This window comes from Callospermophilus lateralis, chromosome 17 (genome assembly GCF_048772815.1).
Source record: "Callospermophilus lateralis isolate mCalLat2 chromosome 17, mCalLat2.hap1, whole genome shotgun sequence".
Taxonomy (NCBI): domain Eukaryota; kingdom Metazoa; phylum Chordata; class Mammalia; order Rodentia; family Sciuridae; genus Callospermophilus; species Callospermophilus lateralis.
This window is the reverse complement of record NC_135321.1, coordinates 60,425,051-60,443,634: the sequence shown is the minus strand read 5'-3', so window position 1 is coordinate 60,443,634 and position 18,584 is coordinate 60,425,051. Positions and strand designations below refer to the sequence as shown.

The 18,584-nt window shown below is 40.3% G+C and overlaps 1 protein-coding gene and 1 pseudogene across 1 annotated transcript in view; both read right to left on the bottom strand.

Moving 5' to 3' along the window:
• Nucleotides 1-634: 634 nt before the first annotated feature.
• LOC143382858 (rho guanine nucleotide exchange factor 12 pseudogene) lies at nt 635-5,108 on the bottom strand (annotated as a pseudogene).
• Nucleotides 5,109-5,474: 366 nt separating this feature from the next.
• LOC143382684 (spermatogenesis-associated protein 31E1-like) overlaps nt 5,475-18,584 on the bottom strand; it is a 30,058-nt gene continuing 16,948 nt past the window's right edge. Inside the window, exons 6-7 of the mRNA XM_076836901.1 lie at nt 5,917-6,053; nt 5,475-5,678 (exon numbers count right to left, since the gene is read on the bottom strand). Of these exons, the coding sequence (XP_076693016.1) occupies nt 5,475-5,678; nt 5,917-6,053 (341 nt within the window). The remainder of the gene's footprint in view (nt 5,679-5,916; nt 6,054-18,584) is intronic.

Below are 18,584 nucleotides of genomic sequence, written 5' to 3'. Positions count from 1 at the left end.
GCTCACATCTTCTGTACATAGGGACCACCATGCCTTTGGGATGATCCTCAGAAAATCAGCCTGCTGCACAGCAGAGGGTATGGAACACAACTAGTGAATATGGGATGCTTTTCCTCTCTCTGCTTCATATCCTCTCTACCCAACCTCCTGATACCCCATCCTGACCTTTTCACTTCAGAAGCAATTGATCCTTGGGTGTACTAAATACAAAGGGCCAGAACTCTCACTACTCAATTAAAATAAAACAAGGCAAAATAAAAATTAAAATGTGTTTTCAAATACGGAATGAAGTCAAATAAATACATCTGATTTTCTTTTTCTTCTAGGTACAATTTCATGTCCTACACCGAAAGCTCCATACATTTGGTTTTTGTTCTGAATAAAAACAACTTTCCAACAATGAGGAGAGGAGAGTGAGAGAATAGACATTCCCTCACTGACAGACCAGTGCAGCTGCCAGACTGTGAAGAACTAGTCCTGCTCTGGGCACTTCGGGACATGGCTAACCCCAAGTGGTTCATAGGCAGATACTCTGCCACACTCTCTCTGTGTCTACACTGGAACCAGGACGTGGTTGATACAAGGCAAATGCTCAAAATCCAACAACCTGCAGTCACCTTCAGGACACTCAGCTTTAACTTTTATCTGAGTGCTTGTCTATGAGGGCTGATCCAGTCAGCCTTTGGCAAAGAATGGTATAACTTTCCTCCACTTTCTTTAAGTGTTCAAGGTCAGCCTCTATCTTAAGAATGTACTCCATGGTCTGGCTTTGTGAATCTGTATAGGAGGAGAGGCTCTGGATCTCAAAACAGGAATCCTCCATAGTTTCCCAATGCCACTGGACCAGGAATTCTGGGGTGAATGGCGAACCTGTCCCATCAGAATGAGCATTCTGGGGGGAATGCTGCTGATGGTGAATGGAGTCCATAGAAGGGATGCCTGTCACTGGCTGGAGGGTCAATGAAGAAGGAACCTCCTGAGCTGTGGAGCTCTGCTGCACTGTTTAATAGCCATCAAGGATCAAACAGTTTCCTGAGATGCATAAATTAACATCCTTCTCCTCCTTTTTAACTGCTCCATCACCTTCTGATGGATTATCATCACTATGAGCTTCATGGGCATCAAAAAAGTGCTCTCCACTCTCATCAAGAACCCCTTCTGGCTCTGTGGCAGGCATCTCTGGGGTCATAATCATGTGGTCCCTTACTAAAATGTTACCTGCCTGGCTATCTTGGGGTGCCAGTACCACTGAATCCCGTGGAGCAGAAGATTCAGTTGAAGTCCGTGGACCAACAGTTCCAGTTCTAAAGGGCATCTGTCATTCACCAGGATAAGCCTTTGTATTTTCAGAATTCTGGATTTCACTATCTGCCTGCACCCCCTGAGAGGTTATCCTGTAACTTGGGAAACACTGCCAGTCTTCCTGAATGTTCTTCTCAGTCAAACCAAGCTGCTGTACCAGCAACTGCTTCAACAGACCCAAATTCCTTAGTACATTCAATGCCCACTATTCTTCTGAGACAGGCAAGTGTGTGGGATCTGGGATTGTTATAATTTTCTCAACTTTCCTTTAGTGTCCCATCTGTATGCAGTTCCTTTGCAAACTGTCTCTCAGTCATAAAAAAGATCATCTACCTCTGATTTCCCAGATACTCAGTGAATGAGACTGAGGTTTTGATGATAGTAAGGGAGACTCTAATCCCAAATCTCTGCCTTTACTTTGTAGACCAGTAACTGAAATGCCATGCTGTTCTACTTTTAATTTTGGTGGTTCTTCTTCATCATTGTCTCCTCCAAAAGCTGTTGACTGTAATGGAATTGGCTTTGTGGATTGTTCCTTCACTGAGGCAGCCATTCTGTAGATTAGGTCCTGCCAGACAGTCTTTTCAGAGACTATCTGTGCCACCAATTCATAAATTTGGGCTCCGTTGTCTGACACGGAGATGACGAATAAAGCTTTGTTATCTGTTGCCACTTTTTGAACCAACACTGTATTCAACGTAATGACAGGCTAAATGTGTGTTTGCTATCAGCTGAAGATGCCAGAATCTTACTATGACACCTTAACACCAGCCTATCATCCTGTTTTGAACAAAGCAAGAATGTCCTCCAGCAGCAATGTGTACAGATCAATACTTTTGTCTCTATTCACCTTCCAAACCAATGGTCCTTCATGAATCATCTTCCTTTTTGTTAAATCCAAATTCCTGAGTTCTTCAACATTTGGGTACTTCAAATTGGAGGCATCAAGGTGATGCTGATAATATTCTAAGTGCTATTTGTTTTCTACCTCCTTGACAGCCTGATTTACATAATTTAAGATCTGATGACAGTTATCAGCAGCTTTCTTCACCTTCTCCCTTTCCATTGGCCATTCTGTGTATTTGGCAATGTTATCCAAAAGAAGTGGGTATTTAGTAAGCCTCTGCATTTGGGTGGGAATGATATCTTTCAGCTGAGGACAAAGTGGATTATTCTCAGCATCTTGTACAAATGTCTGGAAATGAGATTTCTTTTTCTGAAGAGACTTGATCATTTCCAGAGCAAAAGGTTAATTACTGCAAAATTAGCAGCAGCATGTTTCAACTTCTCCTCTCCTTATACACTGAACCAGGTCAACAGATCTTCCCCAATGTGATCAATTTCAGAGGTCTCATTCCTCTTTCAAATAGCCTTCATTTGTTCAGTCCAATATGAAGTTGAAGAATATCTTACAAGTTTGAAAAAATCTTCTGTAGTTCTGAAGGTGAAAGAATTCCTTCTCTGGATACTCGCTGATAGAATACTTGATCAAGAACCTTCAATGTTTGAACATGAGTTCTCTAGGTGTAGAATAATTCATTAATTACTTCCTGTCTTTTGATTTCAGAAGGTTTGAGTCCCAGTAACACTTCTCTACTAACAAGCTGCTGCCAGTTGGGTGGCTCTGTCTCTAGGTTATTTTCAAATTGTTCATCCTCACTTTGACTTTCTCCAAAGGCTATGCTGTCAAACTTTCTAAAGGGCTTTGGTGTCCTGTGTTCCATCACCCTTTCTACTTCAAACTCCTCCTCCTGCACTTGGTCTAATGCAGGAGGTGGGAAATCAAATATAGTATTGGGAATATGAGGTGTGCCATCCAATGAGTCTCCAGATGCTGGTGTTTCTCCAACTTGTTTTGATCCTATAACATTTTCTTTCCCTACTTCCTGGGAAAGAGTGGACCCTAAAGCCACAGAGGACACGGAATTGGCAGAAAGGTATCCAGTGTCTGTTCCTTCATTTTCTAAGCCATATGGCCGCACCTTAGCAGAGTCCTGGGGTTCCAGACTCACAGATGAAGGCATGGATAAATGTTTAGGGTGGAGTGGCTTCTATAGTTCCATGGCCCTTTCAATTGCACTATTGTCATGATGACTTGGTCTCCTTGGGGGTCTTAAGATGCTAGGGAATCCTCTTTGCTTCCCTTTTTCTTTGCCTTCTCTATCTTTCTTCATACTTTGCTTGATTTTTGGAAGGAATCCAATCCAACCCCGTTTGTGCTCCAGATTTCGAGGTTCTTTCACTTTTACTCCCAAATGCTTCATATACAGAATAACAACATACTACATTGTGGAACTCTTTTTCTTCTTCTACAGCCTGAGCAGTCAACAATACTTCTTCAATTTTGGCAATGATCTGTTCTGCGCATGCCCACTCTTCTCCCAAATTCTCCCTTGGCTCACTTTCAGCCAAGGTCAGTCCCATACTACATTTCTGCTGAAAATCTTCCAAGTGCCTCTGACCTTCTGGGTGGACTCTTTCTTGCATAGTTTGGATATAGTGGTGATGTAGATCCTCAGGAATAAGTTTGGGTCTCCTCTTTTCTAGATCTACAGATATTTCATCAGGAACAGAAATCTTCAGGTGTGCAGATCGATCCAGGAAGAACTGATGAAACTCAAGAAAGATGCAATGAGTTTCTTTGGAATTGGTCTGTTTGTACAGGTCTGAATAGGGATAACAGAGCAATGTTGCTGGGTCAAACTGTGAAACTACATGGTGTAAGAAAACAGCCAAGTGAGCAGGGCGAGATTTTAGCAACTCAATGCTCTGGAAACAGCTGCACTGCCCATTGATCTTTTCATGTTCAGTACCAAAATCATCATCCTCTGCTCCAATTATATGAGGTGCAACACAGGTTGAGGGACTCCCAACAAGTGACTACGTGTCAGTGTCCTGAATTGCTTAACTTTTCTCTGGGCTTTCCTCTAGATAAATCCTCTCTTTCATGCCACTCTTGGGACTATCTGCATTGTCACTACTAGGCCGAGATGCATCTCCACTGCTCCAGTCAGTCCTGCCCAGTTCATTTCCAGGCTCCATTTCTGCCTCACTGCCTGTTAAGGCATCACCTAAAGGCCTGGAGGGAGTAACTACAGCTCCATCCTGAGCAGAGCTTGTGGCTTTGGATAACTGCTCTTCAGCTGAGTAATGTGTTTCTTGGCTTCCTGTATATCTTTTAGCAATCTTTGGGCAGGTGTTCGGCTGTAATCTTCCTGCAATAACTGTAGCCGTTCCTGTTCTTTCTGCAACATTTTTCTCAGAATTTCTACTTTCTGGTTATGAACCACATTACTTTCTTCCCCCATGAGCACAGGACTAGTGATTTGCTCCATATTCCCAGATGCTCCAGGTGAGTGAGGGGATGTCATGATGGAAGTCTTATGTCCAATGACTGATGGTTCTACTTCAGATTCAGCAAGTGGAATCTGGGGCGACCCAGGAGGGCATCCCTGAACAGTGAGAGCTACATAAGAACCAGATTTGATTAGTTTTACCACCTCCAAATGGTTCGAATGAGTCACCAGAGTTCCATTCACCTTCATGATTCGATCACCTGTCTGTACTCCAGCCCGCATGGCTGCTCCACCTTCTTTCACAGAATGAACGATTGTCTCCACTGACTGTCAGCCCAAATCCATTGTCACCTTTCTGGATGATTACACAACGCTGAACAAGACCTGTGATGCACCGCGTTCAACTTTCTGCTTCTTATCTGTTGGTGACTCTCTGTTCAAAATACTTCCATGCCTTATAGGTTTTTTGAGGGGAAACCTCTCCATGATAGGCGCCTGTGTGCCACTCATTGGGACCCTTGACGAGAGGTCCTCCTTTTATCCAACTTGCATTTCACAGTAACACCACCACCCGACCCCCAGTGCTCTAGGATCCAGCCCCATTCCAACGGGGACACAAAAGTCCAACTCAAAACTCCATTCAGTCATCTAGAGCATCCGATTGATGAGGGTCAAGGAAAGGGAATGCGGATTGGAGCAAAACAAGTTATCTCCCAAAGCAAACCTAGAGAGTTAGCAGAAGGCAGTTCTAGAGCTAGACATAAAATCCTCCAGAAAGCACAAGGGGAAAACAGAGGGAAGTCTGCGAGCCATGAGGAGGGGACCTGAGACTCCCTCTGGGGCTGGGGTGGAACTGGCTCAGGGACCGGCAGTCGCCTACTGCTCCTGAGTCGCAGGGCCTCGAACTGCCGGCTGCAGCCAGACCGGACCCTCTGGCCCAGGCTCTCTATCTGGGGCTGCCGGGGGCTCGCGGTCGCACTCTCGGCTGAGTCTCTGGCCAGTCTCGCGCAGCCCCAGGTCCCCGGGCCCAGGGCCCCTCTGGTCTTCCTCGCCGCCCGCACCAAGCTCCAAGAGCTGGGTCTAGCCGCGGGTGCTGACGGGAAGGGGGTCCCGCAGCCCCAGGGACCGGGTCTCTCAGCGCCACACGCTGCTCCTCATCCCTTTAAGGCCCAGAATTTTCTGCAGTCGGCACAGGAGGCGGTGGCTTCTCCCCGACATTCCAGCAGGCGGCGATTCCGGTGAGGAGCTGAAATCCACTTCCGGCCCGACCCGGAAGCCCCGGCCCAGGAAGGAGCGACGGCGATGGCTACTGCAGCACCCGGCGCGCTGGGTCCTGGGAGCCCTCATGGCAGCGCGCGTGGACGGCGGAGGAGGCCGCGGGCGGTGGGGACCGGGCCTTCTCATATGTTTTTAAAGTCTTATTTGACATGGTGAGTAATGGAGTGCGGACTGGGCCTAAGGGAGAACACGGAGGGGGAGGGGCGGCTCTGGAGCCCTCGTGCCCCAGGGCGAGCTGGGGGCTGGGGACTAGCCATAGCCTCTGCCCTGTAGACCCCCAGGAGGTCCCACTATAACTGTCCACTGGTGGGTTCAGGCTGTGAAGAGCTGGTGAGCCTAACTCCCTGGCTAGATGACTTGATAGCCGCTGCTACTGTTGAACCCCGCTTTGGGACTGTTGGCCCAATCCTGTCCCTCCCAGCTGAAAAAGCTGTTGGGCGCGTGCTGCCTTTGGGGGGCGGGTGGCTGCGGTCCTGTCCTGACGTGGCGAGAACGGTGGCCACCCAAAGGCCACGGAGGCAGGCAGGGGCTTAAGTTCCCAAGAAGGCGAAGGGCCGTCCAAGAGCTAGACCATGTGTTAAGTAGAGCTGCCTAGACTAGGGCGCCCCTGTCCCCATGATGGCTCTTACTAGCATCTCTAGACTGCATCTTGTCCCCACAAGGCAAAGAAAGGCTTTGAACTCCCTGGAAGGTGAGCTGAAGCCTCAGACTGCGAAAGGTGGAAGGGTTAGTGGCCTGGGGTGATTGATGCTCCTGATACCGAAGACAGAGAAGGTAAGAGAAATATACCAAATTTGATTGATTGGAAACGCCCTTCATTCTTTGGTAATATTTACTGGCAGTTTATAGGAGGCCTGTGTATATGATATGAAAAAGCTGCTCTCAATTTGCCCCCCACACACAAACTTTTAAAACTTGAGCTACATCTGCACATTCTAAATGTAAAGAGGTTGCCAATATATGACAGAGTTAGAATAATGTTTTGTAAACTCCCATTTGTTTAAAAAAATCACAAGTGTCTTCTGGAAGTGACTTTGAAATGGATTTGTTAGACCACTTCTAGGAGTGACACTTGTCCACATTTCTTCAGTGAGTTTGAGAAGACTTTGGCTGTGAGAAGGAGGTCCTGTGCCAGACTGGTGTTATGTAGATGACATTTTTCATATAATAACCATTGTTTTGTGTATGTATTTCATCCCTCCTTACTGTATATATAGTTGGAAAATAGCACACATTTTATAAATTTCTTTTTGTTAAAGTTCTTATGAACTTTTTTTTTGAGGGGGGGTGCAACTCCCTGTTGAGTAGTACAGAGTTGTGTGCTGTTCCTTGGGAGCACCATGCCAATGTGCTTACTTTGAGGCAAGAGTTGTCCATTGTGTCTATGGGTTTTGTTTTACTTTGCAGTATTTGTAGTTTATAGAAAGGATAAATGAGTCCTAATCTTCTTGTAGTCTTTCTAGATGTTAAAGAGGTTGTCAGTGTTATGACAAAAGTAGAATTAGTAAGCAAATTTTGTATGTTTTTTGTTAAAATTCCTAGGAAGGATTGTCTTCTGAAAATTTGAGCATTATATAGCCCACTGGGGGGGGTGATGAAGGACCAGAAATCTCATATTTTGAAGACACTTTCAAATTAGAAATATTATTAGAGTGTGCATGTACTCAAGACTGACATGTATGTACTGGACAAATTGAGTCCTTACTTTAAAAATCTAATCTGTCTAAATGTTTAGAAGTGCCAAGATGTATGTTAAATGTAGAGGTAATAAAATATTACTGTGTAAATATCTTTTTGCAAAAATTCATATTAAATATTTTCTTTTGGGAATGGAACTGTTAAGCCACCTCTATGAGCAGTAGAGTACTGTCTGTACTTGCTCAGTGATGTGGAGGAGGTGGGAGGGAAGCAATTGCAAAAGATAATAAGTGTGTTCATACTTGGATATTTTCAGATATCAGTTTTTTGTGTTTTGTACCTTTTTTTGCTGTGTATATAGTGTATATGAGTCCTAATTTTGCAACATCTAGTCTCCAGGTATTAAAGAGGTTGCCAGTGTATGAATAAGTAGTTAGTAAAATTAGCACATTGTGTACATTTTGTGTTGAAATTCATAGAAAACTTGCCCTCTATAAATGACTTTTGGATATGAATTTATTCAGCCCTCTCTGTTACGTAGGAGTGCATTTGTTCACTGGACTGAAAGTAGAGAGAAGTGCGGAGGAAAAGGTTTAAGGACAAAAAAGTCATTAGGAGACACCTCAGAATATAACCATTGCTACATGTGCAATTTTACTTACCAGTGCTGTGCGCAGAGTGGATAATCCTTATGTGGAATATCTAGTCCTTCATATATTTAGAAGTGCTCAATATATTTAAAAGTAAAAGTAGAATAAAGCTTTTTGTAAATAACATTTTAAACTGATCATGAAATATGTCAGAAGAGTCTGGACACCTGAAGAATTGTCAAGAACCACGTTTATTGACTGCAGGGTTCAAAGGTGGCTCTTGCCTAAGTATTCTTCCTCTAAACAAAAATTTTGGAAACTCTTTGAACTTTATACCCAGAATGTCTGTGTGGCAAGCGGAGGTTTACATAAAAATATTTTTTTCTTTGTGTTCTCAGAAAGTGCTTTTTAAGGCCAGACAATAGTCTTATAAGTCTTTACCAAGAAAATAGAGATAGTATCTTTTGAACAACAAGCTTATAGGCTTTCCATCACACCTTTTTGTGTGCAGATCTGGCATTTTCAGAAAGTGGAAATTACCAACCACAATAACTTCTGTAGACATCCTGCTGATCTAACAAGAATAGATACTTAATTACAGCAAGGGTCTTTGGGGTGGGGCTATCTGGTTTGATTTAGTGAGAAATACTGTGTTTGGAATTGTTAAACCACATCTGAACAGAAAAAATCCTATTTGACACTTGAAGGAAAATTGTAAATAACATCTGATATGGCATCCAATGCCTATATAGGAGTTAATTAAGTAATTTCCATTTTTTTAAAGTAGAGAGGATAAAGAGACCTTAATAACCCCTTTTCTTGAAGTAATAAAGCATCAATATCAGGTGACTCTGGTAAGTTACATATGTAATGCTAATAAGTTAAATAAATAATTAAGAGAATTACATAAAAGCCCAAAGATCAATATATAAACCTAAAGGTATTTCAGTAACCCATAAGAAGGTTAGGAACAAGAAAGGAAAAATTCAGGAAACAATAAAATAAATTAACATACTTAAGTCTTAACACATAAAAATTACAATAAGCATAAAGTGCATATGTTTATCACTGTAAAAAAGAATGTCCATGTGGGTAAAGGAAAATGATTCAAAAATACACTATTAATAGAAATTCACTTGAAATACAACGGCATAGATAGCTTGAAAGTAAAAGGATGAAAAATGATATACTACCCCAACTTAAACTTCTTAACAAGTAGGATTGGCTTTTGTTAGTGTTAATGTACACATAAGAGAAGAATTAACTACTCAAGATAAAGGGGGACATTACATAATGATAAAAGGACCAATTGGCAAGAAAGACATGTGGCATGCTTAAATGTCTACATACTGGACAACATGAACTCTAAATATAAGAAGCACAAACTGGTGGTAGAAATAGATTAGCCTCCAATTCAGTTCACGTCTTCAATATCCCATTTTATCAAGCTAGTAGTCAGAAAAATAAGCTAGGTTGTATAAGAGCTGAATAGTAGTCAACCAACACTACTTGATATATATGAAACAGTCCACCCAACAATAGAATACACAGTTTTGCAAAAATCCATGGTGAATTTACCAAGATGGGCCATATTCTAGGTCACAAAATATACCACAACAATTTTGAAAGAAATTTTAGAATACAAATGGATTTACAGTTGATGTTGAAATCAAACTAGAAATTAATGAAAAAGCTAATAGAAAAATTTTGAGACACTTCAGGATTAAACAACATCCATTTTACTAAGTACAGGTAGAAGAGGAAGGGGCTCAAAGGAAGGCTCGATTGGTCCTTTTATCATTATGTAATACGTGAAGTTGAATGAAAATGAAAACAGCACAAGAGAATGTGTATATATTGCTAAACTGAGCCTAGTGTGACATTTTGTAGCACTAATTGCTTACATTATGAAAGAAGAAAAGTTCGAACCAATAGTCTCATTTTCTACCTATAGAATCTAGATAAAGAAAAGAGAAACTGGAAATAGGCATAAGAAGAAAAAAATAAATATAAGAGTGGAAATCAGTGACATTAAAAAATCAGAAAAATAATTAAGAATATAAAATAAGGAGCGGGTTTCTTAAAAATAAATTAAAAAATAAAACCAGCAAATTGCTGGGAAGACTGAGAAGGGTAAAATAGAGATGGTATTTGAAATAAATAAAAAATCAGAGAAAAAGATATAGCTGTCCCTGGGGCCATTAAAATGAAAACTAGTGAATACTACATATTACATGCTTCATTTCCATGGCTTATAAGAAATGGAACAATTTCTCACAAACCACAGGTAACCAAATCTAAGTCAATAGATATCCTGAAGAGCTTTCTCTTATAATTATTAAAGAAGCTAAATTTATAATTACAGAACTCTCTCCCCTACCATCTCCAGGCCTAGATGGTTTCTCTGGAAAGTTTTACCAAACATTCAAAGAATTAACACCAATGTTCCACAAACTACAGCAGAAAATAGTCAATCCCCAAATAATTCTTTAAAGAAACAATATTCCTCTGATATCAAAACCAGATAAAAATAACCCAAAGGGGAAAAAAAGGAAATAGGCATCAAGATTGCTCAAGAGATTTATTCTAGATATTAGGTGTTCAAAACTTTCAGTGTTATGCATTATATTAACATTCTAAAGAAGAAATAATTTGTAATCAGGTGTGATGTCTCATGCCTGCAATCCCTGTTTCCTACTGAAACAAGATGATTACAAGTTCAAGGCTAGACTCATCCATTTAGTAAGGCACTGTTTCAAAATTTAAAAAAAATACAAAAAAGATTTAAAAATATTGGCTATGTAAATTGATGCAGAAAAACAGCATTGCACAAAGAAGTATATCACCTTCTCGTGGTTTAAAAAAAAAAACTTGGAAAACCAGAAATAGAATGAACTTCTTGAACTTTATCAGGTGCTTTAACTACAAAAAGTGTCTAGGTAAATCATGCTTAACAGTTGAAGAGAGGATGTGCTCATTCTCAGATGATGTCCACTTTCATTAGTGGTATTTCCACAAATTAGAAGAAATAAAACAGTCCTATTTTCAGATACATGATTAACTATGGATCATCAGGGAGAATCTACAAAACTCTACTAGAAATAATAAATTGCTTCAGCAAGTTCACAGGATACATGATTTCCATTTCAAAACCCATCACATTTCTACATACCAACAATGAATTCACAAAAACTGAAATTTAAAATGTAAGACCTTGATAATTGTTCCAAAGGAAATAAAATACTTAGTCATAAGTCTGTCAAAACTTGTACAGAATCTGTAGGGTGAAAAAACAGTGTTCATGAAGTAGGTGGAAAGAAAAGATCTAAAATAAATTCAGACAACCTTTCTCATAGTTTGGAGGAATCAAAGATGTTAGTTCTCTCCAAGATGATCTATGAAGTTAATGGGATTTATATCAAAATCTCAGCAAAATTTTTATGCATATAGATAAGCTTTTAAACATGTATGCAGAAAGACATCTCATATAGCTAAGACAATTATTGAAAAAGAATAAAGTACTTGAATCATCTTATGGGACAGTGAGAGTTTACATTATGGTTACTTTAACAATCAGTGTGATATAGGTGAAGAACTCGGCAGGTCAGTGAAACAAAGAACTCCGGGTTGAATCCATGGAAATATGCTCAATTCCTTTTTAACTAAGATACAACACTATTTGAAGAAAAAAAAAAAGAGAGAGAATCTTTTCAACACATGGTACGTAAGAAAAAACTAAAGGTTTAATTTTCTCAACCTATCCTAACATCTTTCACATTAATTAATTCAAAATGGATCACAGACTTGAATATAACATGTAAGATTCTAAGGTATTTAGAAAAAAATTTACTTAGGAGCAAATGTTTGGAATCTAGAACTAGACAAAGAGTTCTTAGTTTGTTTTTTACCAGTACCTTTAAGTGTGTTTCAATTTTCACTGATAGGTCAATGTGTACCTTCACTTTTTCTTGAGAAGAAAGAAAAATATCCAGTGTGCCCTTCAGGTTCTTCATGCTTGATCATTCATTACAAAGCCATAGTGGATCAGTAGTACAAACATCCAGGGTTTTCCTGAGGGAGCTAACTCTTTAGTCTCATGTAATTCAGGGATATTAGAGACAGAGTGAGGGGGATCTGAAGCCAGCTGAAGATATTCTCAGTGTAGTTGAACACAGAGGGAATTTCCCCAACTCAAGGACAGGCAGACCTAGCAGAAACTTCTGGAGAGAGACTCAGGCTTCAAATCTCCTATATAATTATGATGTACCATCTTTTGCAGAATAAAAAACAAAACCAAAACGAAACAAACAAACAAAAAAATAAACCATTATTTTCCAACTAAAACTGGAATTAGGCAATATAATCAAGGAGGCTAAAACATACACATGTTCATATATACATATACTAATTGTGTGTGTGTGTGTATCTGCGCATATATATATATATATATAAAGTTCAATTGTTAAGCAATAAGGAGAATAGTTATGAGAAAATACTATAATAAAAGTTATGTGGGTGTGGTGCTCTCTGTTCTTCAAAGTAGTTTATTGTACTATGCTATGTTTTTAGACAATGATTGACCACAGATACCTGAAAGATCTAAGGCAAAATCACAGATTATGGACAACTGCTGTATTACTGCTGTATATTTTCACATCTTGGTGTGAGTACCAGTCCCATTTCTGTTTATCTATCACTGCATATTATGTTCTGTTTCCACTCACCAGTGGGGGCGGGGAATGAAGCCTCAGGGAAACTTTTAGCTTCAATTGGGAGACATAAATCTAAGAGTTTGAGAAACTAATGAAAACTTATAGGTCTCCTAATCAAACCCAGTCAATACTTGAGGGAATAAACAGACCAAGAGAGTGAAGTGCCTTGCAAACTTGAATGCATTTTCTAATATTGACTTAACTCTCCTACTCCCAAATTTTATATATTTGATAATGTATAAATTAATCAATATTATGCTCACTGATAAGATTTTGATTATTTTATTCTTCCTCCCTCAAATTGTCTCAGCTTGGGCCTACTGTTACCATTCATTTAATATTCTTATCTCTATTGGTCATGAAATTTCTTGTGCCAGTGGTGGGCCAAGGATTCTAATAAGCCCTGCAACTTAACTCCTGAAGAGAACAGTATAGTATCAATGAGTAATAACATAAAATGAAGAAACCATTTATAATATTTGAATGTTTGTGTTATGGCTTGGATGTGAGGTGTCTCCCAAAAGTTCACTTGTGAGACAATATAAGAATGTTTGGAGGAGACACAAATGGGTTATAGCTTTAATCTAATCAGTGAATTAATCCCAGATGGGATTAACTGGAGGCAGGTTTGGTATGGCCTGAGGAAGGGGTTCATTGGGGGCATGGCTATGGGGCTTAAATTTTATATCTGGAGAATGGAGTATATCTCCTGCTACTTCCTAATCACCTTGTGAGCCATTTTGCTCTGCCACACTCTTCCATCACGATTTTCTGCCTCACCTAGAGCACTGAGGAATGAAGTCAGCCTTCTTTGGACTAAGACTTCTGAAACCATGAGCCCTCAAATATAGTTTTCTCCCCATGCAATTGTGCTGGTTGGGTCCTTTAGTAACTGCATTGAAAAAGCTGACCAAAACAAATACTGTTCATTTTCATAGCATTTTTAATGAGGAAGAATGTGAACACTACTAAAATATCCATATGGTGATTGAGGGGGAAAATGTGACCCTGATAAAAAGAACATAAACATGATAACCCCTGAAAACAATAGGATAATTTTAAAAATAGACTTCTGCTCCAGAGAGCACAAACATTTATGTTCTAAAATTTGTAAATTGGCAGTTTTTCCCACCACCTTTTTTGTATTTAAGCATCATTGAAGACAGTATCATGGTCCCATGAAATATGTCATTTGATGGTCATGTCTGGGAGCAAGTTGCAACATTTCCAAACATTCACTGAAACTTAATGATATCTGGTTCACCTTGGCAAGTGTATCTGACCCATTCTTCTGTTAAAAATAACTGTGTGTGAAACAACAATATCCCTACAGCATAAGGGTAAGGAAGGTAGTTTACAGTGGTAGGCTTTTATTTTACCACATTGTCTGTATCTAAGATGTGTCCAAGAAATTGCTTTTGAAATCAAAACTGAAATACTTCTGCTTCTCAACTTGTCATACTTAAGTGACAAGTACTAACAACTTCAGGTGTTGCCTTGTGTCAAACTGCATTATTACTTAAATAATCTCTCAGAACCCTTGAAGTAATGCAGTGGAAGAAAATGTTTCTTATATTTCTAGGCTTAAATTGGCATGTCAGATACTGATCTAATGTTTAATTTTGTCCAATATTTTAACACTCGTGCCTTTCTAGTCAAGCCACTATAGTCATCTTTTCTTTACCTAGAATTGCTTACATGATCTAAAAAAATCTTCCCATGATATTCCATATGTATATTTTTATATTAATATATACACATACATATATACATACATACATACATATATGTGTGTACATATATAACACATCTATGATAGAGATTGACATAAGTTAGACATAAGATATTAACAGTAACTAATAATTATGTAGAAAATTTATATAAATTGTTGAAAACATATTTTTGAAATTTTCCATTTAACACTTTTACATCATTATTGTCTTTGGGGAATGGGAAACAAGTGAAACTGAAACTGCTCAGCACCACTTGAGGACCCTTCTATACTGTGCATACAATTTCCGCAGAAGACTCAAGAAGAACAGCTTACCAACCCCTGGGTTGCCCACCCTCTGCTATGGTTTAGCACTGGTCATGGTGTACCATTTCACAGCCTAGGGTCACAGTGTTTAGTACCACTGAGGGTATTATTAAAGCATTAGGATTTGTAATTTAATCTCTTATTTCTGAAAAGTTTTATGTTTGAGAGCATGGCTTGTTTTATTTTTAAAAAGATATATTTCAGAAAATTTGGCAGCCGCACAATCCTTTGTGTAGGTGAATGTAAATGAGAGCGAGTCACATGTCTGCTGGTTCACCTTGCTCTCAAGTGCTTTTACTGAGCACTCACTTCATAATTTTTCCAATGTAAAAAGTCAGCTATTTTGAGTTCAAGACCTGTCCCCAACAAAACAAAAATGCAATCCTCTATCCATTTTGATGGTTGAATACTAAAGTTATTCAAATAAAACCTTTATCTCATCAAGAATTGAGGTATAGTTCAGTGGTAGGACATTTGCCTTACATGAGCAGGCCCCATTTCACTGTAAATTCTGGTGCACTTCTCCAGGAAAGACAATCAGGCCAGTGACAGGGACACACTCCAGAGTCCCCATCAGAGACCTCCATGGAGCCACCAACAAAGACCAACACTTTCAGAGACTTCCACAGATCCCTCATGGTGAGACTTCCAGAGACCTACAAGATCTCCATAGACACTTCCACTGGGTTCCATTTCTAGCACCACCAAAATATTTTGTTATCAGTTATGATAGTGGCAGAAGTATACTCATTTTTGGAGGTTGTGATTCCCTAAATTGTGGATCAGAACTCAAGCTAATGAAAAATTAGGAAAGGACTTACAGATCATTAGGAAAGGAATTTATAGACTTGCATATGGAAACTGAAAAGCTTCTTCAGGAGCAAAATGACATTGTACAAATACATACATACATCAGCATTCCATGGATGTAGGTTCACCTGATGATCTCCTTCCTGTGTTTCTACTTTGGTAAGGTGCACTGCAGAAGACCTGTTCTTGTGTGACTGCACAGGCTCCTAAGAGTGGATATGAGTTCTCTGTGGGAGGTCTGTCTTATCAGTGTATTGTCTCTGAGGTTTCTCTTGAAGTCTCCTTGAGAAATTGTTCTTGATGTGGGTCTCTGTTGGAAATCTCTAGAAGGATCTCATTTGGGTCTCTGAATATCTTAGTTGGAGGACCTTATGGGGCCTCTTTTGGGCCTTTGTGGTGGTCTCAGTGGGAGTATCTATGGAGAACTCTGTGGGAATCTCTGTAGATCTTGTGGGGTCTCTGAAGTCTCAATGCAGGTCTCTCTGTAGGTCTCCATGGGGTCTTTATGGGGTGTCTCCCTCTCACTGACCTTGCTGCCCTTCATAGAGGAGGAGCAGTAGGAGAAGCCTACTGCTTTTTTTTCTTTGCTTTTTTAGTCTGGTTTATCAACATTGCCATATGTAACACTAATCTTTTCAGGAACTCTGAGGTTCATGTTCAGCCCCTTTATTCCTGTAAGTTACAGTTTGCATCCCTGAGATAATCCAGCAATGATAGGCTAAAGACTCCAGATCCTTTCCAGTCCTTCTTGTCCCAAGCTCCATTCTTGTTGCTGGGTCCACCCTAGAGGCTACAGTGGCTATCAGGAGAGACAGGACTTGGTTCAGCAGAGGTTTTTGGAACCCATATTCCAACTTACCTCCTGGTCCCACCTTCAGGGTCCTGACAGATATGGGGACAGGACCTATGAGTGTATTCTGTTCCCTGGTGGCACCTCCTGATACAGGACTCTCCACCAGGGAAAAATAAGACCCCTATATGAGTTCCCATTGCCCACCCCACATAGACATGTGGAATAGTATGGAATATGCCAGAGAAATGATCCCTCCTCCAACTGTTTTACAGCCATCATGGTTTTCTGTATGAATGACCCCTGAAAGAGTAAACCTCTGCTGGAAGAAGAGTGAGGCCCAGCAGAGACCAATATTTATCTCCTTCCAGTCTAGTCAACTCTCACATCTTGGACAGGTCACTTTTTTTTGTATGTACAAATTCTATCTGATCATCTCTTCACCCATTTGTCTCTGGACAAGCAAATTCTAGAATCCTGGAGAGAACTGCTTTGAAACCCTATGCCAGGCCCTTTACCCTTTTAAATATCCACTTTGTCCATGGAAGCAGTGCTAAGGCTATGTGTATGTGTAAAAGTCCCCAGACTGAGTCACAGCCAGAGTTCCCTAGTCCTGGGTACTCCACCAAATGTCAGGTCATCTGTTCTGGAATTTAAGAGGCAAAGATTGACAGAAGAAGACTTACTAAATTTACTCTTAGGAAATTAACCTACCTTACTTGAATGCTTTGCATTCTTTCTAGTGTGTGTTAGAGATAAAGGGCTATTTCCAGGCCTACAGTCTGGGAACCATAGCAGAGTGACTCTGGAATGAGTTCAGGCTGACCCAGTGAACAGCTCAGCCCATCTGGTCTCATGCTAGCCTGGTAGCTAGCATGGGAAGGCAGTGGCTTCCTGTCTGTGGCACTCTTTATGGCATCCAATTTCACTCTTCCACTTTTCTTGGCTACAAATTTCAATTATTTTACAAATTTCACTTTAGATTTATCATGTACTACAATCAGTTGGTTAGTGTATGCACAGTCCCTTCTAGAGGGGAAGACAGGTGACCATGGGCAGGGCCATGCAGCATTCAACAGCACTGCAAGATCAACATATCAATTCACCTCCAACTTTCCCATGCCTAATTTGAATTATGTGAAACTACTAGACTCTCTGGCACCTTTTTACACCCATTTCCCAAAGCTTATAAAGTTCCAGTGAGGGGGAAAGCAAGGGAAAGACTGACAGATTCAGACTGTGGAGTGGGACCTTCACAGGGTCGCCTGATCTTGAGAAGTCTCAAGGCATTCTATTGTTTTTTCTTGTAATGATTGAATGAAGAATCCTTCAGGTACAATGAGAGAATCTGAGATGAGGGTGAGCATCTGAGTTTACTGTCTCTTCCAGATGCTTCTCTGAGGAAGAACAGATCCCTACCCCTCCCTATCCCCACAGGAGGATACAGACAGAATTTAAAATGTCTAATTAGAAAAAAAGAAAGAAAAGAAACATTTATTGAAAAATCAATAAAAATCCCAAGAGGAAGAAGACATTAGTCGTCAGAATGGGTTCACATGATGACAAACAGTTTTTCTCCCCATGTATTCAATTTTTCCTGAAAGGCTTTCCACCAGAAAACTCATGGTAAACAAGACCTGTTTTTTTTTTTTTTTTTGTGGAAAAAAACATGTTGGGTAATGGTTAAGAGGCCTTGAAGTGCTTACCCCAATTGGCTTATGCTGGAAGTGGGTGGCTGGGGACTCAGGATTCCTAGGCTTCCAGGTCTAATTACTGTCCGATGGTTCTTGGCAATGTGGCCCTTGGATCTGGCTTGGGGACCAGAGGCAATCTCTAATCATTTGCCTTTGCTCTGGGTAGGAAAAACTCCTGGGTTGACAGGATTGCCTACCCAATAAGGTATGGGGTTCTTTTTATGCCCAAATAACTCTGTTGGACCACTTCTATGTTGAAGTCCCAGCTTGTGCATCAGGATCTGTCCAGTAACAGTCATGAGGGCCTCGGGTTCAACCACCCCAATGTCCTTGGATATTTGGCTTATAGCTGATTTCTGGGTATGGGTGGTAGCTGTCAGGAGCTTGTCTTTATTCAGGGAATTTTCCTTCCCCTTTCCTTTTTTATGAATGTTAA